General features: G+C 38.3%; 1 protein-coding gene across 2 annotated transcripts in view; it reads right to left on the bottom strand.

The window, feature by feature from the left end:
• PRKD1 (protein kinase D1) overlaps positions 1-23107 on the bottom strand; it is a 332872-nt gene extending 309765 nt beyond the window's left edge. For both annotated transcript variants that reach the window (XM_065870973.1, XM_065870974.1), the window contains exon 1: positions 22850-23107. In XM_065870973.1, the coding sequence (XP_065727045.1) occupies positions 22850-23107 (258 nt within the window). The remainder of the gene's footprint in view (positions 1-22849) is intronic.
• Positions 23108-23562: the final 455 nt, after the last annotated feature.

Below are 23562 nucleotides of genomic sequence, written 5' to 3'. Positions count from 1 at the left end.
AAAACTCCTAGAAAAAAAAATAGGCAGTAACCTCTTTGACATTGGACTTGGAAATATTCTGGGGGGGTATGTCTCCTCAGGCATAGGCAACAAAAGCAAAAATAAGCAAATGGGACTAAATCAATGATGTTAGAACACTCCCTCACACCATACACAAAAATTAACTCAAAGTAGCTTAAAGACTTAACTATAAGACATGACACCATAAAACTCCTAGAAGAGAACATAAGCAAAACATTCTCTGACATAAATCACGGCAATATTTTCTTAGGTCAGTCTCCCAAGGCAAAATAAATAAAATAAAAATAAACAAATGGGAACCTAATCAAACTTATCAGCTTTTGCACAGCAAAGGAAACCATAAACAAAATGAAAAGACAACCTATAGAATGTAGACTTTACTTTTAAAAAATTAGAGCTACCATATGATCCAGCAATCTCACTCTTGGGCATATATCTGGAAAAGATAAAAACTCTAATTCAAAAAGATACATGCACCTCAATATTCACAGCAGCACTATTTACAATAACCAAGACACGGAAGCAACATAAGTGTACCCTGACAGATGAATGGATAAAGAAGTTGTGGTATAAACACACACTTTCTTATTCTTTATCAGCCATAAGAAAGAATGAAATAATGCCATTTGAAGCAACATGGATGGACCTAGAGATTATCATACTAACTGAAGTAAATCAGACAAAGATCATATGATATCACTTATATACAGAATCTTAAAAACAACACAAATGAACTTATTTGGAAAACACAAAAAGATTCACAGACATAGAAAAACAAACTTACACCTACCAAAGAGGAAAGGGGGGATGGATAAATGAGGAGTTTGTGATCAACAGATATACACTATTACATACAAAACAGATAAACAACAAGGTCTTACTGCATAAAACAGGGAACTATATTTAATACCTTGCTATAAACTATAATGGAAAAGAATCTGAAAAACTACATATATATAAAACTGAATCGCTTTCCTGTACACCAGAAACTAACACAACATTGTAAATCAACAACAAAAAATGAGCAGAGGACCTGAATAGGCATTTTTCCAAAGACATACAGATGGCCAGCAAGCACATGAAAAGGCACTCAACATCACTAATCATCAGGGAAATTCAAATCAAAACCACATTCAGGTACCACATCTCACACCTGTGAGAATGGCTACTATCAAAAAGATAAGAACAACAAGTGTTGGCAAGGATGTGGAAAAAAGGGAACCTCAGTGTACTGTTAGTAGGAATGTAAATTGGTGCTGCCACTATGGAAAACAGTATGGAGGTTCCTCAAAAAATTAAAAATAGAACTACCATACAATCCAGCAATACCAATTCTGGGTATTTATACAAAGAAAATGAAAACACTAATTCCAAAAGATGTATGGACTCCTATGTTCACTGCAGCACTATTTATAATAGCCAACTATGGAAGTAACCTAAATGTTCATTGGTAAATGAATGGATAAAGAAGGTGTGTGTGTGTGTGTGTGTGTGTATGTATACACACACACATATATACATATACACACACACACACACACTGGAATACTAGTCAACCATAAAAAAGAATGAAATTTTGCCCTTTGTGATGACACAAATGGACACAGAAGGTATTATGCTAAGTGAAATAAGTCAGACAGATAAACAAATATCATATCATTTCACTTATATGTGCAATCTAAAAAGTTGAACAAACAAAACAAAACAGAAACAGAGTCATAGATACAGAGAACAAACTGGTGGTTGCCAAAGGGTGGGAGGGACAGATGAAACAGGTGAAGGGGATTAAGAGGTACAAACTTGCCGCTATAAAATAAATAAGTCACAGGAATGAAAAGTACACATAGAGAATATAGTCAATGATGTAACAACTTTGTATGGTGATGGATGGTAACTGGTCTTATTGTGGTGATCATTTCATAACGTATAAAGGTATGAAAACAGTATGTTGTACACCTAACACTAATATACTATTGTATGTTAGTTATAACTCAATAAAAATTTAAAATAATAATAAAATGAGGAAACTGAAAAAAAAATGTAGAATCAATGTATTTTATACAATACACCCTTAAACATGAAGAGGTTCATGTAAAATAATAATTTACCATGTATGATTTCGCCCATACAAGCCTGAATTTATGACCTTAATAAATGCTATGAATGAGATGTCATCATAGCTAGCATAGACTGCTTAGAATGTGCAAAGCACTGTTTGTCCTGTAGACATTATTAACCTGCATGATAATATTATTAAAAAATCACCAGCAGAAACTAACACACCATTGTAAAGCAATTATACTCCAATAAAGATGTTAAAAAAAAAAGTCACTATGATGCATAGACACTTATTATCCCCATTTTACAGAAAAGGCAATTGAGATAATAAGTAAATTGACCAAGGTTACTCAGAAAGCATGTAGCAAAAACAGTATTCAAGCCAGGCCGAGTGAGAGCCAGTGTTAATTAAAAACCTTTGGCTTTGGAAAGGGAAAAAGAAAACTCTTATAATAACCCTACTATAAAGCACTTTAAAAGGTAAAGCATTAAGTTCATTAATTCTATGAGTTTTCAACTCCACATGTATCATTTAATCAACTTACACTGGCATCTGATCCACAGTAACATGAAAATGTCAAACCATTTCATCAAGAAAATTATCTTCCCATCGTAACACTGCTGGGCCCTTTTCAAAACACTCACTCAAGACATTTTTCTTTTGATTGTTTCAACAACCACTCCCATAGTAGGAACAAGAGAAACTGTTATCCCTGTTAGATGAGACATTGTAAAAATGTGGGGACTCAGGATTCAGAAGTTAGGAGACTATCAGGGATCCCAATGCTGCTCAAGTTGACATCTCCAGTGCTTAGAACAGTGGTTGGCATATAGTTAAGTACTGGGTGTACATCTGGAAAGACCATAACCTGGGTCTTCCACTCGGAAGCCAGATTTCTCTTTCCACTCTGTCATGTTGTCACTCCTCTCACGGGACACAACGCACAACGTGGAGCAAGGTGCTTTGGAATTGTGATTAATTCATGTTCACGGCAAGAAACTCATTCAAAACACATTACGTTTACCAGAATAAATTATTTTTATCAATAATATGGATCATCAAAACAGTACCAAAGTCTTCTAAAAGTGAGGTAAATAGAGTAAAGCTAAAGCATCAAATTAACAGCCGCTTAGCTGAGGTGGTCACTTCCTTTAGAAGGTATTTTTGAGGGATTGAATATTTCTCTCCTACATGGATGCTCCAAGGATGCAATGAGGTAGTGTTCTGAAAGTATTCAACATAACAGCCTTGTTCTATAAAGATTTGGTCATTTCAAATAGGTCTAATTCAAAATGACAAAATAAAATCTGCACTCAAAGAGTCCTCCAGTTCTCACATGACCCTGGCTCTCCAACCACAATTTTCGTAAAAGAATTAAGAAAAGTGAAAAGAAAATAATAAACATCTGTCTTACCCCAAAACAGAGATAACCGTTATTAGGATTTTTATTCATTTGTTTATATTTTGTCTTAGCTGAAAAAGGAAAAAGAAGAACAAGTGTGAGGACAAAGGAGAGGTAGGAACAAATTTTAAAATCCATATCATAAAGTCCTATACACCTGCTCTTTGGGCCTCAAATTTGGCTCTAACTTTTAGGGCAGTCATCACAAGTTTGAAAAATGTTAATTTCACACTTCACACTATCAGCGAGATTAGAAGCCTAGGAACAGCTTCAGAGACGAACAACTATTCTCAGAACTAAAGTTTAACAGGAAATTCTTCTGTAGGTTCCTTACAAAGAAGGCTGTACATCATAATGAACAATGTATTGGGCCTCACCTTAGACCTGAGATTCATAGGATCATATGGACTAACCAACCTAGAAATCGCTTAATGGCATCACGACAAGCAATTCTACGTTTCACTAATGCAATGCCTTTTGGCACACAGCTGTTCAACATAACTTGATTCAGGAATGTACTTTAAAAGATCTGGGAGAATGGATGGACTCTGTCCTTCAAGCAATTCCCCTTGAAGCCCATCTCTCTCACCTAAGATACTACTAAGGAGCAAGTATCAGTATAGTGCCTGGAGCACAATTTTTCTTTGTTGCTAGTTGAACAAAGGAACACATATCCTGACTGACAATAAAACTAAAATGTAAGGAGCCATACAGAGCTGAGCACTTAAATGCAAGGCATCCCCCCTTAGAAAGTACTGTTACAACACCCAGATTCTCTCCAAAACTCATTCTGAAGACTTTCCAGAACTTTAATTAAAAATAAATATTAATATTTAGGTTCAAAATAATCTGGGGAAAAGAAGATCAAGGGATAATGACTTGGGAACAAGAAATTAATTATTAATAGAACAAAACTGGCTATATTTTGTAATTATTGAAGTTAGGTTATAGATATATGGAGTCCATAATTAAAAAGTGAAAATAAAAATCTAGTAAAGTATCCAAAGAAAGCCTAACATTGTACAGTACTAGTCTTAATGTACTCTTTAAGATAAACTATTTGTGATGATATCAAGAAACCTAAATATGCATCTACATTTTATATTAATTATATATGCTTTTAACAAATACATATATTTTACAGGTACAAATACACATGCATATATATAATTGCTTCTTTAAAATCAATTATAAGCTTGGAAACATAATAAGTTTAGATTTAGAAAAGTTTATAGGTACCTGTCTTTATGGCAATAATTAATTAACAGGATCAGTCTCTAGTCCGGGCTCCTCGTACTTTCAAATAATAAAACTTATCCATTTAGAAAAGAATATTTTCTTTGTATTTTCTATAACAGACATCTAGCTCATTCAAAAGTATTATCAAATGATTAAGACACAAGCTAAAGGGATGAGGGGCCACTGTTTTTTCGGGTTTATTAATCTGCCTGGAAATGTTCAAGATGTTCTATAGATATAGTCTGGCGGCTAAGTACATGAACTTTGGAGCCTAGATGCCTAAAGTTAAATCCCAACTCTGTCACTGCCTATGTAATACTGGATAATTCTTCCAGTGACCCAGTTTCCTCACTTGTAAAATGAGGGTAAAAGTTGTTATCTACCTCTGGGGTAAATGAGTTAGACTAGGTAGGCCCTTTAAGAGTGGTAGAGTAATGGCTGACAAATGTTAGCTGTACTAGGGATAATACTCAAAATAATAATAATAATTGCTAATATTATCTTAAGTGACCTATCAGAAGTTGATTCCTACTGATGTTTATGCCAATGGTCCCTTACTGAGCAGGTTCTGATAGAGCTTAAATGATCAGGGCTGTATGCTGAGTTCAAATAAGTTAAATCACAACTGATTCTCATTTCATGGATTCAAAGGCCAAGGTGAAATTAATAAAACCTAAAAGTAATTTGATATTATTTCCAGTTAAAAGAGGTGGTACAAAATAGCATCTAATTCCTGACTGTTCCTAGTATAAAAAATCAGTGGCCTCAACAACACTTAAGATTTTTAATCGGAAATCAGTTTGGACAAAAGGCCAATAAATCAATAATCTGTGGAGAACACATGGTATTTTTTCTGAAGACAGTTTACTTGTACTCTGGGACTGCCAGATGACTGATGTCACCTCTAAAGCTGATTTTCATATGCACAGCATACTGACTGTGTGAGATGAACCCCATCAAGATGAAAGAGCACACCTTTAAGGGAGTCAGAGAGAAAATTCTTGGAGGAGAAAGGCAGGAAGGTCACATTACAGCATCAAGAGTGTTGTAACTTGGCCTAATTCATGAAATTTAACCAAGTTTCTCTCCAGGAAGTCTTAGTCTTCCATATCCCTGCACCACAAGGAATTGGGGGGAAGAGGGAGGTAGGGTCACTAATCCAAAAATAAACAGGAAGAAAGTTCTTTTCAATATCAAGAGCTCGACTCTTAAGATGCTGGATAAAAGATACACTTGATGACTTTAAACAACTGTTTGCCAGTGGAGAAAATTTTCACTGTGAAAAAGCCAAGTTGCGATAACTCCTGTTCTCACCAGCTTTTTCGTTCTTTGTAAAATCTTGCCAGGAAAGGTGGGGACCATCCTTGTATAAGTAGCCTAGAAGCAGGATAGTTTTAAACAGAATCACGGGTACAAAATCACTACTGTTCCACCTGTTATGAATGACTGATATGGGGGTGTCATCTTCCCTGGCTTGGCACCAAGGGCTGGGAGAAGCCCTCCCCAGGAGTGGCTGCTGAAGTTACACAAACTTCTGGCTGACAGCACGCAACTCTTTGCCCAAATAGAGTGGTTATGTACTTGGGTGATCACAGATTCCTCATCCAAGGACTGGATGTTATGTTAAAAAGCAACAGGGCTGCAGAAAATCAAATATGATATCCACCCAGTGGTGTTTGTGACTCTGGAGAAAATCAACCCAGACATTCAAGAATGTCCGAGAAGACTTAAAACTGCATGAGAACGTAAATTATGAAGGAAAAGAAAAAAGATACTAACAGCAGGACAGAAAATTTAAAACATATGAGGTGTAAATCTGGATTGTCAAGAGCTAAAATTATGAACAGAAAATAAAAAGAATTAAGAAAAGACTTTAAAAAATACCCCCCCAAATAAGACTTTAAAAAATATCCCCCCAAATAAGAAACACAAACATACACACATATAGGTGGACAGATATAGATATATAATTTAACATCTGCCACCTAGTATACAATAAGTATTAAAAGTATGAATAAAAATGATTTTCAAAAATAAGCATAACTTTGGGCTTCCCTGGTGGCACAGTGGTTGAGAGTCTGCCTGCCGATACAAGGGACACGGGTTCGTGCCCCAGCCCGGGAAGATCCCACATGCCGCGGAACAGCTGGGCCTGTGAGCCAAGGCCACTGAGCCTGCGTGTCCGGAGCCTGTGCTCCACAACGGGAGCGGCCATGGCAGTGAGAGGCCCGCGTACTGCCAAAAAAAAAAAAAAAAAAGCATAACTTTAAATCATTTAAAAAGCTAAAATCTGACTTAAGAAATATAAAACACAGTAATTGTGACATAAAAAGTAAAGAAATTAAAGTAACTGAGGTTAAGAATTGGCAGGAAACAAAGAAAAGGTAAATGTTTTTAAATTGTAATCCTACTGACTCACATCAAAGCAGCCAAACTAGTGACTATTAACTATTAAAAAAGTTCCTTGCTGGAGGCCACTCTGTTGAACGGTCCCTGTTCCTTGTCAGCCCATCCGAGCTTCTCAAGTTCACTCCACAAGCCAGTGGGAAGCAAAAAAACAAAACAAAACAAAAAAAAGCAAAGGGACTTCCAGCTAACATTGGTTGAATTTGTGTTATTTTCTGATTCACCCCCCCACAACCGCAAAGACATTATTCTTTCCTCTCTATCACTGTCTCTCCTACCACTATATTTTATATGTCAGACTTTTTATTATTTCCATAATTATGTTCTTAAAATCTACAGGTAAATTAGGCTGAGATTTGACAAAGTAAAACACTGAAGTGCCTTTCATAATATTTCAACTAGGTATCCACTAACAACCACAAAAGACTCCTTCTGTTCCAAAGACTCAATTCAATTCAACAAATATTTATTCAGGCCCAATCATAAAATGTTTTCAGGAAAGCTTTCGCTGGCTTCAAATTCTTGGCCCAGTTAGATGAGAGGAATACCAGTTCCTCAGATGAGACTCAAATCCCAGAATTTTGTGTTTGCTTGCTTCCTCAAATAACAGTCCAACTTTCTCTGGAAGTACATCTTATCTCCCAAAACATTTCTAATTCACTTTTAAAAAAACCAATGATTTGAATAACAATTACAGATCAAAAGTAGAAATGAGGACTTCCTAGAAAGCAAATAGACCAGATATAACTAAAGACAAATTTGCATACAGACTGATCACACAGTTCTGCTTCTAGAAACTTAACCAGTAAATAATGGGACAAATCTTTATTTCAAATCATTCAGTGCCAGGCACTATTCTAGATCCCTGGGATGTAACAAAGGATAAACAGGCAAAGATGGCTGCCTGTATGGTATTTACACTCTCATGTGATTTACTCAATCTTATTCAATTTACTCAATAAAGACGTTCCTGAACCTTTGTGTGTAAATCAAAGTTTTATCAATCAAAACATATTTTAAATTATCAAAGACAGCTCTACAGTATTGAATAAATAATGCAATTGCTTCCTTTGCAAAAGAAAAGACTTTTGGAGAAAAACAGACATGTAAAGATGACACTCACACTTAGGTCTTTAAGGACCTCTTCTTTGCATTTCAGGTATCTAAAGAACATTACAGAGAACTGTAAGAGCAAGCTAGGATGAAATTTTAATCTTTAAGAAATGATCCTATGGAAATTTTATAGGAATGTGTATTTTTCAAACTGCTTTTTAAAAGATCAAAGTGAATTTGGATATACAGAGAAAATATCAGGCCAGTTGTTACAAAAGAAAACAGGAAAAAGCAAAGTGTTCTTTTTTAAAATTTTATTATTTGTTCACTGTGAATTTGCTAGATATATTCCATATGTAGTCTACCCAATGATGGATGAAGTGTTGGCTATTAAATATAAGTTTATTCTGCATCTTGCTGCTTGCTTCACTTGATTTTTCTCTCTAAAAGCAGAGCAAAATCCCAAAACCCTATGCATTTGTACTTTTCAAATTGAAGAAAGCAAAGAATCGCTATAATTCTAAAATAAAAACTATAATCTAAATATTAATCTTAGGAATACTAACAGACAATATTAAAATATTAAAAGACAATATTAATCTTAGGAATTTTAACAGATAAGTTCAAATATAAATGTTATATATGTAAGTAGGAAAATTTCTGCCATGGTATATGCATAAAGATGCTTAAAAAAAAAAAAAAAACTAAAACCCAAAATTGAAAGAATCCTAAATATCCAAGAGTAGGAGACAAGTTAAACATATTGTGATAAATCCATATACCAATTCTATTCAGATATTAGAAAGTGGTGCCCTGAGTGTTCTTTTATTTACAGGGGAAAATACCAAGTTAGGAGAATCATCTTATGAGTTGTGACTAGATGGTCAGGCAAGGCCCTGAGAGAGGGCCAACATTCAATCACATACTTAATATCTCTAAGAATAATGTAGCCTTAAGAGCCTTAAGAAAAAAATATGAAAATGCAGTTATTCCATTAGGTTCAAAGCTCTTTAGTGTAGACAGAAAAGGGATTCATTTATCTTAGGACTTAAAGTGATTCAAAATCCAATCAAATGATCAATCTGGATAGGAATTTGAGACTTTTCAGCACTCAGAAGTAATACATAAATTGAATCCAGGGATGGGATACATGATTACCCCCATTCTTGAAGTAATGGAATCAGAGACAGAAACAGGATTCCATGGAACTGACCTATACTTCCAGCAAGAATCCAATCTCCATCCCAGCTAAAGGCACTGGTGTTTATGCAACCTTAACCAAGCTAAGAAGACAACTGCAGAATTTATATGGGGAGGGAACTCCACAAACTGTGTGGAATCACATAATTATTTCACAGGTAGAAAAACATCTTTCAAAAATGGGAATATTTGAAATTAAATATAGAAAAGTTTGAGAGTCAAAACCATCATATTAATACTTTTGTGCATATTATATAAATATAATTAAGCAATTAATTTTGGCTTATATATATGGCAATGGAACATTTAAGAACTTAAATTTTACCATATTTGCATATTTATAAGTTTCATTTATAAAATGTATAAGAATTACTAAAGAAGATATAAAGGTTTATCAAGCAGGTGATTGCAGTATTTAAAGAAAACAGAATACATTAAATTTAGAAATGCATTTTGAAATGTTTGAAAGTATTTAAATAATTGCATTTGCAAAGGATACTAATTCTTCAAACGTCCTTAAATGTGATTGCTAAAATCTACTAGACTTAAAAAATTATTTATAAGTTGCACTAGAAAGATTAAGGCTAACATCTGAATCTGTAACTTTAATACCCTGAATATTAAATTCTAAAACCAAAGTAAATATCTGAATAGCCTTTCTTCACACAAAAATTAACCCCAAGGGCACTGAACACTTTATATTTAAAATCTGACACAGAAAGACAGTATCGAATGAAAAGAGAAAAAGAACTATATGCGAGTTATGATGAGCATATTCATTTATAGAATGAATAGAGCTCCCTTTGGGGGATTTATCTGAATTTCTCGCCTTTTCTCAAGCGAATGTGGTATATTAGTTTCCTATTACTTCTGTAATAAACTACCACAACTCAGCAGCTTTAAAAAACACAAATTTATTCTCTCACACTTCCGTACATCAAAGTACAAAATCAGTTTCACTGAGTTAAAGTCAAGGTATGGTTCCTTCTGGAAGCTCTAGGGGAGAATCATCTTTCCTGCCTTTTTCAGCTTCTAGCTTCAGCTGTATTGGTTCATGACCCCTTTCTTGAGTCACCTCCAGTTACTGCTGTCACATCTCCTCCTACTACTATCATCTGACTCCTCCCGTTTCCCCCTCATAGTGATCCCAGCATTCCTTGGCTCTTGGCCCATTTCTTCCATCTTCAAAGTTAGCAAAAGGGGATCCAGTCCCTCTCATACTTGTAATCTCTCCTGCTTTTCGGTCTCACCTGTCTGACCTAACCTGGAAGATTCACCACTTTTAAGGGCTCACATGATGGGACTGGGCCCACCCAGTGAATCCAGGATACTCTCCTCAACTCACAATTCTTAATCACATCTGCGAAGTCCCTTTTGCCGTACCCTTTGCAGGTTCCAGGGATTAAGATGTGGACATCTTTGAGGGTCACTATTCAGCCTATTATATGTGGTAATTTTATAATTTTCAAAGTAAAAGAAAAACAATTATTTAATTGAAGTATAAAATTATAATATTCCATGTGGGGAAAATTCTAAACAGAAATGATTATACAAAATCAAGTTCCTTTTCAAGTGGTTTTAGACCCCACTGACTTGCATTATTTTCAACACTATAATTTCTGAATTTAAAATTCTTAATATTACTTCAACAGTATATTAATCAATAGAAATCAAGCACAGAAGAACAGGTATAACTCATATATTTGCTTCTTCCAGGCTATGCCTGTGAACATCTTAAGAAAATATGAGCTACAGCCTACACATTGTTATTGTGGGACAATATAATTTCCAAAGAAATTATCTCTCTTATTTGCCTTATTTTTCTTTAAATATAAGACAAGTTTTCTAAGTAATCAAGGATATTTGTGTGTAATTTCTCTCCTTTTTGGCTAACCGCATTATATTTTCTGCAGACCAGAGAATACAGTAAAGTACACCTTGAAACTATGACAATTGTTATCCCTCTGCATGTAAGTCAGTGTACTCTACCTTTGTGATGGTTGCCAAGGGTGCTGGAGCTTCAAGGCAGGCCTTTCTATTTACTTACTTGAATTAATAAGGGTAGTATGAACTACCAGAATAAGTACAATTATTTGCTGCTTGAAACAAGTAACATACATAAGTATGACAATATCTTGATTTACATTGATTGGTTGGAAAAAATAGAGCTCAAATTACTTTAGATACTATATTCAAAGTCAGATCTAATTAACTGGATTATGAAATCAATTCTAAATGTTGACTGTCTTCATCTTTAAGTTATACATTAATTTTTGGTCAAGCGGGATAATATTCTAATCACAGTAAGGTTTTCATTTTGTTTTTAGCTTAAGATTCCATTTAGAAAAATTACTCAATGTGACATGGTTAATATAAATAATCTGGTGACTCCACGAAATAAATTCTAAGTGTAAGTTTTGCTTTTATATTTAAATATACAAGGACATTTGGCCAAAAGGCAATAAAATGTCTGTCCTAAGTAAGATTTTTGTTTTATTGTTGTTTGTTTTTAACTTAAAATTCCACAGTTTTTTATCAGTAAACATACAACGTAAAAGAATTCTTGGAGGGCTTCCCTGGTGGCGCAGTGGTTGAGAGTCCACCTGCCAATGCAGGGGACGTGGGTTTGTGCCCTGGTCCGGGAAGGTCCCACATGCCGCGGAGCGGCTGGGCCCGTGAACCATGGCCGCTGAGCCTGCACCTCCGGAGCCTGTGCTCCGCCAACAGGAGAGGCCACAACAGTGAGAGGCCCGTGTACCGCAAAAAAAAAAAAAAAAAAAGAATTGTTGGAAAACAGACATGACTGGGACTATCCCAGACAAGTGGGCATCTGGTCACTGTATTTAACTACTAATTAGTCCATCCTCACTCTATGTTCACTTTTGCTCCCTATTCTTCCCAAAGAATTGAATAAAAGCAAAGATCATGCAATATCTAGTCTTTCATTCTTTGCAAATCTATGCAAGCTACAGGATTTATTTAAATACTCTAAAAATCTACATCCCAGGTGACAAGAGCTCATGCCACATGAATAGATGGAATTCGCATGTGTCAAAGGGAAGGGCACAGAACCCTGCTGTCTGGAGATCACTCTAAAGCTATGCAATTTTTTCTCAGCACTGATCGTTGGTAGAGAGCCAGGCATGAGTGATCCACCTCACTACTCCTCGAACAACAACTGATGCCATGCCCTCCTAGTTCAAGACAGGTTATCTGAAGATAAGGCTTACAAGAACAGTAAGTACTCCACTAGGAGACATCTAGTAAATTCAGATTTCTAGTACAGCTGGACAGCTCTGCTCCCTTTCTGTCAGCCAAGAGACTATCAGTGAGTCATATCAAAAGATAATTCCCAGGGGCTTCCCTGGTGGCGCAATGGTTGAGAGTCCGCCTGCCGATGCAGGGGACGCGGGTTTGTGCCCCAGTCCGGGAAGATCCCACATGCCACGGAGCGGCTGGGCCCGTGAGCCATGGCCGCTGAGCCTGCGCGTCTGGAGTCTGTGCTCCGCAACGGGAGAGGCCACGACGGTGAGAGGCCCGCGTACCGCAAAAAAAAAAAAAAGATAATTCTCTATGTAACCTGTCCATTGTACTAAAGCTCCAAAGTTCCAAATATATCAGAAAGAGGCAATATTTCAGGTACCTTTCTAATCTATTAGGGCTGAGTAACTACTTTACTATAGGCTTCCCAATGGTCATTCAGGGCAGGAACCCTTGGGATATAACTGAGTTATGATAATACTTTAAATCAAATCATGTCTACCTATATATACAACTATGTTTTTGTAAAAACAGTACAATTAGTCTACATGGTAAGTGTTGGCCTTAGCCCTGTACACAGACAATGCAAAGGAACACAAGACAATTCACAATCCAGATTGGTGAGCACTACTAAAGTGGAAAGAAAAATTCCACATGGCTTGTAATGGATTATGCACAAGTGAGACTAAGTGTACCTTAGGGTGGGGACTAATTTATAATTGACCAAAAATAAGCAAACAAATACATAAAATTTATAAAAATAGGAAACATATTTGAAAAGCATAATCCTAAGCATATACATACAGGCAACCCAAATACTTCTCCAATGAAAAGCAACCACTGACAGGCACTTTTCTTAAGACCCTAAATTACTTTCTCAAAATCTGCTCAGAATCAATATACTATTCAAGAAGAAATGATTCACTGATGTTCACGGGTACCTAAAATTCTTTACATACACTAGTCTTGGGCCACACTAATCAATACACGTTCTTAACATAATCACTTCTTCCAAAACACCTCTGTGTCCATATTTCCTTGGAAGGAAGTGTTGTGAACCAACCCAGGAAATTTAATCACATAAGGTAATTAACTTCTCTGGATAAATAACAGTGGTGTCTGGAAATTTAAAGATGGGTGACGACTGGCTGAAAGCAAATACCAAACCAGATCTTGCCACACAGATATTTATTTTAATAAAACCCAACATATTAACAAGTAGATACATTACAGTTCATATGACTCCTCAAGGGTGATGCATGTCTCTAAAATACTTTAGGCAATCACATATCTCTAACGGCCCTAATATCCCCAATGGGAGTCCACATTTAATGTCCCTTATGCTAATTATCAATACCTGGGGTAGGTATCTTGTCACAGATGAAAGAAGCCGTGCAGTGGTAGCCTCCAAAGTGGTTAGAATTCCAGCTGACCACTAACTGGGATGTGAATCCGGCATAAGGGAAGTCTTCCAGATTAAGGAATACTTTAAACTAACAGAAATAATATCACACTGTCAAAGCTGAAGTGTTTTTAAATAAATTTCACCCAACATAAGGGAGTTTAACATTTCCCCTCCCTCTCAATTTGATAATTCCAAACTCTGTATATAGACCTATGGCCCTCCCAGCCCTCCTTGTTCTTAGGGTTACCTACAGTGAAGGGAAGAAAGAACTGGATGGTTTTTACTTAGCAGCTATGTGATCTGGGGTGAACGATTTAACCTCTCTGACCCTTATTTAGCTCCCTCATCCTTAAAATGGAGAGAAAATGACTATCACAAAGGGCTACTGGGAAAATCAGACGCGACAAACGCAAATACGCCAAGACACAGACAGACACACAGAGTCACTGACAGGAAGGTGTTGCTCTGTAGGCTCCCCTTTGCAGGTCACTGTTACCATGAGGCCCGAGAACCTTGTAGAGCAGGGTCCAAGGCTCCCAGGACAAGCTCCTCCTGAAACTCTCACAGTCAAATCCTTGTGGGGTTGCTCTTTGAACCTCTTGTCTGTGGCACTCTGAAAACCTCCCAAGAGTACCAACTGTGTTTGTAAAAAGCCACTTCCATACCTCTCCCGATTGCTATGCAGGCTTTACTTGGTGGGACCATTCCTGCTAGTTCAATCCATAAGAGGTCAGAGCTTTGCTGTTATTCTCCTTCACTGCCCGAAGGTGCCACTAGTCTCAAAATCCCACCAGCCTCGCCCACGGTAGCCTACTCAAGTCTACTCAGCCACCATGGATTCAAAGCCATCACCAAAGCTTAACTGCCACCCCTCTTGTCCCCACTATTCCCCTCAACTCTTTTCTGCTTTTAACAATGGTGAAAGCCACAGCTGCTTGTGGCTCATATTTTCATTATCACATTCATACTTTTCATTCATTTCATAACATATATGTGAAAAAAAAGTGGCTGTGGACAGGGAGAGAGGCATTCAGAAATTTTTGAAATTGTGACTAAATTCAACAAATTCCTCATCAATCAGTGGCCTAGTCAGAATAAAATCCAGTGAAGCAGTGAAGGGTACATAACTTTTTTTCTTTTCACTAAAATAAGTTGGACAAAATTTGTGCATGATTGCATATTTAAAAATCTAATCTTCATATTTGCCAACACTGCTTAGCTGCTGTATCAACTGTCTAGCTTTAGCCAAATAAACCTTTTTGCAACTTTGGAAGAAACTTCTATATAGGAAATTATAAATTTGGACCAGCATAATTGTGTCTCAATATGTGAGATTTTTATCCCAACTCTCACCTTTATAACTATATAAATTGTATGATATTCCATAATGGCCACAGTGGCCATGTAATTAAAGGCTTTATTTATTTAATGATCTGTTTTCTGTGAGACTAGAAAGACAGAATAAGAAACAGCATCATGTGGGTTTCTCTGCTGCCAAGGAGCAACGTCAAGCAGCGCTGTCATTATCAATTTTTAATGGTACAAAAATATTTGTTTGACAGTATCAGAGGAATTCCTGGGAGAAATTTCACATATTCTTGTAGAAAATGTGAAAAGAATTTTTAATATCTGTGAGCAAAATAACCATTTTCTCTGTATCTAAACGCTATCAGAAGAAAGAGAAAAATTGATGCATTATTTTTCTTGCTGTTCTAACATATTCCAACACCAAGGAAAGATTTAAGAAACTGAAATCTCATTTTCAAAACCTCTCTAGAATAATACTGGGGAAATTAAAAGATGAGCACTATCTTTAAACACACCCTATATTTTCAACCTCTATTTTCACATTTGGGTTTAGAGCTTTCAGATGAACCAAGGTGACTATCAGAGGTCAGAGGTCAAAAGCATTAGCTATCCTCAACACACAGAAACAACACAAACAAATATAAAAATAAAACAAAGAATTCTCATGTTATGATCAGCTCCAATGGAACTGCATTTTATTCACTTCTAATCCAATCTGAGTCCAGGCTTTGCTATCTTGATTATACTACTAGTTTCTCACTACAGCTTGAGAGCTTCTTCAATGATTCCAATCTAATACAAACACACACACACCACACACACACACAGACACACACACACAGGTTTCATGTAATTATCCATTCCATTTTTCTTCTTTAAAAGATGGATGAATAATTACTGATTGTTGTTGTCTTAAAGGAGCATGGACTCCCATGAGTGGTAAGTGGTAGTTAGTGACAAGATCTGGAAAAAGACTTGTGATTGCCTTAGCCAAACTGTTGTCTCAATCGTTTCCCAGTAAAATTGCCTCTCATCCCAATATAACACTTCTGCGTGTGCACAACCAACCACGTTATATTAGATGTTCATCAGATGCAACAGCTTAACAAATAAGCTCTATATGCTAGCACCGCAGCAAAATGTGATCTCCGTAAGCCATTTCCAAGTGCCTTCCTCCTCACATCAAGGGTCGATCTGCAAAGGAACTTTTGATTTCAGTCCTGAGGACCATGTTTGAGAATCATTATGTTGCCAAATGTTGCACAATTACCTATTTTATGTCCCTTTTTTTTTATCAACTGAAATATCATTGGAATGCCACTTGAAACTGAAAAGCAATTAAATCAACTTCTTGTCAAAAATAATAAAATGCAATAAAAAGATGATTTACTTCATCAACATATGTGTTTTTCATTTAGCAATAATCAAATTACTCCTTGAGGAATTCTGAGGTTGAATTTCAGAGGCAGTATCAAAATGCAGCTACTCCTAAGATTTGCTCTATTATACAGGGCAGAAAAAAAAAGAGTTACCTTGACCATACAGCTATATTGCTTTTTAATACGATTTTAATTTTATATTGAAATAAGAATGAGATAATAGAATATACATTTCTTTGTTAACAAAACAGTATGCTAATTCATAAAGCCTCACACATCAATAATCCTATTTATTATTCACCTATCTACCAGGCAGTATATTTAATCCTTTACACATATTATCTTTATTCTTCAAAGTAATCTTAGATAAGTGACAACCATACCTTCATAGGATTATAAATTTGTTTGTATTGACTAGTAAGGTCATTAAAAGTCATTTATGCGGAAGGTGGTAAGGAGGTGCAAGAGGGAGGGGATAAAGGGATATATGTCTACATATAGCCGATTGACTTTGTTATACAGCAGAAACCAACACAACATTGTAAAGCAATTATACTCCAATAAAGATGTTAAAAAAAAAGTCATTTATGCAAAAATAGTGAAGACCTACATACAATCATCTTGTCAAAAAAAAAAACGTAATAATAATTGGCAAAATAAAGTTTTAAATCTCCCTTAATAATTATGACAGGGGTCCGGTGATACAGAGCAATGCAGTCATGAAGTATGGGACAAATTTTCAAACTTCATTAATAGTTTTCCAGCTCCACTCCCTACTTTCAACCTCTACTCTCACATACACACACACTATAGTTGCTGCAGAAAATTCCTTCAAATTTATCTTAATCCTGAATCTAAAGGTCTAAAGTAATTCACATATTTGTCCAATTCTTCCCAGCCCTAAGTCTGGAAGGCTTACTCAAATGGTATTTCCTTGGGAAAACTGTTAAACAGTATACACCGATAAGAAAAGGTTTTTATTTCTGTGTATTGATAGAAAAATCATAAAGCAGAGTTTCTCTTTTGGATTATGAGATATATAACAAGGCCCCACGTTTTGCAGCCTACAATGCAAAATATGAAACAATACTTCAGCATCGGGAGGCTATGAGTAATTAGGCTTTCGAAATTATGCTTCAAAACACAGATATTTAGATAATATACTACAGATGTATGTATATATTAGATATATATTACATAGGCATTACTTGTATATCAAAATATAATCCTATTATTAACTAATCTTGAAAACAAAATTTTAGATATACAGTATTAAAGCATTATATTACTTTAAGAATCGCTTAATGAACTGATACATTCTATACTTCATCATTAAATCAGAAATCAATAAACATACAATGGTGACAAATATAAAATATATATAAAAAAATATACCTAAGACCCAAACACCTATTAGCTTAAAGGATTTTGTTAGTCCACATATGCTGGCCTCATCAAGCAGCTATTTACTTCCAGTTTCCTCAATCTGTGTAGAAGTAGAATAGCTAAAATTAACAATAAAAATTAAAGTGACGCTACAAGTGTTAGAAAAACAATTTACAATTAAGAAAGCAAAACAGGGGCTTCCCTGGTGGCTCAGTGGTTGAGAATCTGCCTGCTAATGCAGGGGACATGGGTTCGAGCCCTGGTCTGGGAAGATCCCACATGCCGCAGAGCAACTAGGCCCGTGAGCCACAACTACTGAGCCTGTGCGTCTGGAGCCTGTGCTCCGCAAGAAGAGAGGCCGCAATAGTGAGAGGCCCGCGCACCGCGATGAAGAGTGGCCCCCGCTTGCCACAACTAGAGAAAGCCCTCATACAGAAATGAAGACCCAACACAGCAAAAATAAATTAATTAATTAATAAACTCCTACTCCCAACATCTTGTTTAAAAAAAAAAAAAAGAAAGCAAAACAACTATAAGCAGAGCACAGTTGCTCTCAAACCAAGGCACTAACCTTTGTTATTCCTTTAGTGAGCTATCGTCTATAAAATCTCACTCCTTAGTTTCTTTGGTCAGATAAACAACTATGCCAGGAGTCTTACAGATGCTATTACTCCATTTAAGTAAATTCAAAAGGGAAATATGGGGCTTCCCTGGTGGCACAGTGGTTGAGAGTCTGCCTGCCAATGCACGGGACACGGGTTCGTGCCCCGGTATGGGAAGATCCCACATGCAGCGGAGCGGCTAGTCCCGTGAGCCATGGCCACTGAGCCTGCGCGTCCGGAGCCTGTGCTCCGCAACGGGAGAGGCCACAACAGTGAGAGGCCCGCGTACCGGGGGAAAAAAAAAAAAAAAGGGAAATATGAGTCGTCTTTCTAATAAGATAACAGGCAAAATGAATGGATGGTCATATTAATTGCATCCCACAACCCCAAATTAATACTGCTTGTTTTAAAAACGTGTGTGTGTGTGTGTGTGTGTGTGTGTGTGTGTGTGTAGACACACAGATGATGTACTATGAAACTAAAGTAATTCTTCCTTTGGAATACTGTTCCTTATTTGAAAACAATTCCTTCTTAGTCTATATATTCAAGGTTCTTTTGATAGTAGAAAGTAACAGTGTTTCAAAGTGAAGTCAACTACTGTTGTTATTTCTTTTTTACCCTCCAGAAAATAATAATCATGTACACTAACATGATACATGTCTTTACATACAACCAGCCTTCAAGGTTACACGCTTGCAAAGTAAAGAAATAAGCATAATATAAATAAAACCTTAAGCTAGTATTTAAAAAAAGAAGGAATTAGTTCTATCTCTACATTCATAAATTGTTATATACAGAAATGGAACACTAGATTTTTCATCTAAACTAAAATATTTTTTAAAATAACTGAATCACTTTTCTATATACATGAAACTAACAATATTGTAAATCAACTATACTACAATATAAAGTAAAAATTAAACTTAAAAAATAATTTAAAAAATTTTTTAAATTCTTTAGCTATATAATTCAGTACATATCTGGGGTACAGTTATCTTAAAATAAGAATATTTTTGATCAATTGCCATCAAAAATTTTCAAGTACAATCATATGTCTACCACTTTTCAAACCTATATAATTAAAAAGAAAACTATACTCTGAATTCTAAATAATAGCAATAATCACTTAAAGATTGTTTCTCAGGGACAGGACTTCTCTTATTTAGCTCTATACACCTCAAGCGCTCATCCCACAGAAAATGTCCCATGGATGTTGCTGATATAAACTGAACTGTCAGCTAATACTTCCAAAGATTTAAGCTAGTCTGATCTCTGTTAGCATTTAGGAAACTCTCAAACATATCATATGAAAACCCTCTTAACACGCTGTAACACAGTGAATGTGGAGGGCTCAGAAAATCTGGAGAATTCTGCTGTGAGTTCAACATGACTCCATTCTACATAGTAAATTATAAATGACTTCAAACTCCCAGCACTCTCCTAAAACATACATTTCCTTCCCTCTCTCCCTTCCTCTCTCTCTTTTTCTCTCCTGTCATCCTTCCTCAGAGTTAGTATCTTGAAAAAGTACTTCAAGAGAACCTGAAATGAGGAACAAAGGACCTCCTCCTACTTCCTTAACTACACATTGACCCCTCCTCCATTTCTACTGTCACAAAACAAAGTGATCTCTGCTATCCTGTGATGGATACTCAGCCCTCTTAATCTTGTTGGGGCCATAATTGTATCGCAAGATAGATGACAGAAGACAGATAAATAGATGAAAATTTTCCTATTTAGACCCACAATCCAGTAAATACTTACTTACAGTATCCTGTACACAAATAACTGTCAAATCCACATCTCTAAATCTAACTCTCCCTTTGCCATAACCTTAAAAAAAAGTGTAAGTGAGATCTTTATTCTGGCTATCCCAAGTAGTCAAATGTTTCAAACTCTTCGGGACAGAACTACTAGAGTAAATATAGAAGGAAGGGGTTCCCCCTATAACTCAGTCACCAGGGCTGATGATTTTCCTTTTCCAGTATTTCTCCAGGTCTCTCCCCAAGAGCTTTGGCTCAGGACTCCATTAGCTCATGAACTCCAATTTTCCTTCTGCCATAAAATTCTTGGCATTCTAAAACATATTCCACACAGCAAATCCATCTTTCAGATGTCCTTGGTTTGATATCTGTATGTGGACGATTACAGAGACTCCTAGTAATCTGAGTTCATCTTAGTTGCAAGGCCTTTTCACAGTTTTACTTTCTCTAAATATCCTAGCCACTACCCTCAGGTCCACTGTGTTCCACAGGTGCTTGCTGCCTCTCTCCTCTGCACGCATATCACCCCCTCCATATAACACCCCTCTTGGTAGCTACTGAGATAAGAATTCACTCTCTAATCAATTTCCAGTCATAAACCTCTTGAACCATACATGTTTCTCCCCATCCTAAACTCCATCAAGGTGTGTGTACATGTATGTGCGTGTGTGTGTGTTAAAGCTGGTCAAAACAGTCTGTCTATATTAACTTAATATTACCTGTAACTCTATCACTCGCTTTCAATTAAAATTCTATACAATTACATTAGCTTTTTAAAGAAATTTTAATTTACCTTGCTTATATGCTTATTCAGTATTGTCCTTTAATTAACTGGATTGCACCCCAGTGAAAATTGTTGTAGACTACAACTGCCATTAAGGGAAGGCTTTCAGTGGCTAGGAAATGCTCCTTTTCACCTGCAACAGACACTCCACGATACTGATGATAAGTCATATGATATGGCTTGTAGCAGAATTAGACAAAATTTGTCTAATTTTTGTGGAAGTTGCAAAAAATTAAGAGTAACATGCATTACAAAATGTCACTACGTTCAATAAACAAAAATTCCTGGCACTCGCTGTTACCTTAGTCTGGCCTCCAGAACTTTCACAACTTTTAGATTAGTGATTTTTTCCCTGGGGCTTTTCCTAATATTCCTGGGCTCAGTGCCACAATTTGCAACAGGCAGGTTTAGCAAATTCTGTTCCAAATAGTTTAAAGAAAGCTTTCATGATTATTCAAGTGATCTTTATAACGTAAGTACTAGTCAATCCTCCAGGGGTTGAAATTCAGCACCTTTAGAGACCTCTGTCTCCACCCCTAAACACTTGCTGTTTATACTAAGAAGACTGGCGCCATGGCCCCCTTTCCTTTATACTCTTATCACCCCCTTCCATGCAACATCCCTCTGGATGGCTACCGACACAACCTGAAATTCAGAATTGCACTATACACATTGGTGGGCGGGCTAGGTCTCCTCTTCGGGTGGCCTGGTCCAGGATAATGGCCCTTTTTCAACCCTGCCTTTGGTGGCCGCTGTCCAGAGTCCCACAGCCTCAAACTTAAGGGCACAGCCAGCCTCGGGTGCTCCTGGACAGTACCCCTACCATCTACATATCTGTGTCCCAGCTTCAACGCTCCACTATCGGTACCCTGGGAATCAAAATCAAGAAGACTGCAACTTTCAGATTTATCGTTGAAAAATTTGCTCCCATGTTCACATAAGGTTGGGAATAAAAGACCACAAGGAAGTGGGTAGTCGTGGTCTGGTCAGTTGTTTTCACAGCTGGCCGAGTCAATCATTCTCTCTTCAAAGCTTATTTGACAGGTGAGAAATTCCTCCTCTCCAGATCATTCCAGGAACTCCTCAGCATCAATCTGAGCTGGGAGAGGGGCCTGAAGGGGAGGGGAGGGGTGCTGAAATCGTGCTGAGCGTGTCCCCGGGGGAACTCTAGTGCACGAAGGAGGATTCCGGCGCCAGGAATGTGCTGGTCCAGGGTGCAGAAGGAAGAGAGGGGAGAGCCGGGAAGTCTTAAGGGGAAGGGAGAGGCGCGACCCGAAAAGAGCAAGATACCTGGGAATGTCCTGAAAGGGATGGGAATGGGTGAGGAGGAGGATGCAGACCCTAGAGATATCGGGAATATAAGAGGATGGGGCAAGGGGAGAACTGGACAACAGGGAGCGCAGTGCCTCGGATGCGGGCGTCCAACCTCGGCGGGTGCCAGACCCTTCCAGCGCGCCGGCGAGACTGGCTCCCGGCCGAGGCCCCGGAGCCGGAAAGTTGGCGCGGCGAGGGGGCGGCCGGGCTGGCAGCGCCCCCTGAGCGGCTGGGAGGCGCCGGGCTCGGAGCCGCGCGGCGCCTTACCTTCTGGTCGACGATGGAGCAAGCCATCTCGCGGACGTGCGCCAGGCTGTAGTCCCCGGACGAGTCCTGCAGCAGCAGCACCGGCTCGCGGCTCAGACCGATCTGCAGATGGAACGAGATGCCCCCCGCCGGGGCCGTGACGGGAGCCAGGAACGGCGCGGGCCCCGGCCCCGACCCCGGGACCAGCGCGGCCGCCGCCGCCGCCGCCGCCACGGGCAGCAGCGGGCTGGGCGGCCGCAGGACCGGAGGGGCGCTCATCGCTCGGCCGGGCGCACCGAGGGCCGCGGGTCCGGACAGCTGAAAAGTTTTGCTGCCGCCGAGCCGGGAGCTTCTTTCTTCAAGAGTCGAGGCGGAAAATAAAAACTTTCCGGAAAAGTCCCCGCGCGGGGGGAGGGCGAGGGGATGAGGATCAGGAGGGGAGGGGGTGGAGGGAAAATGGCCGAGGCGGGAGGATTGCGCCGCCGGGAGCGCGGGCGGCGCGCGGGTGAGGCGCCGCCGCGCGGAGGAGCAGCAGCCGCGGCGCGCGCGGAGGGACGGGGCGGCGGGTCAGCGAGGCCAGGGCGCCGGGCGGGGGCGGGGAAGGGGGCGCGAGGGGCGGGGAAGGGGAGCTGGGGGCGGGCACTGCGGAGCCACCACCCGGCAGGCACCGGAGCCGCAAGAGCCGCGGCCGTGCGGCCGCAGTGGCCGCAGGGTTCCCGGTCGCCGCCCCCTCC

The sequence above is a fragment of the Phocoena phocoena genome, chromosome 2 (assembly GCF_963924675.1).
Source record: "Phocoena phocoena chromosome 2, mPhoPho1.1, whole genome shotgun sequence".
In the NCBI taxonomy this organism is placed as follows: Eukaryota; Metazoa; Chordata; class Mammalia; order Artiodactyla; family Phocoenidae; genus Phocoena; species Phocoena phocoena.
Note: the sequence above shows the minus strand (reverse complement) of the source record. Positions and strands in the feature narration are given on the sequence as shown.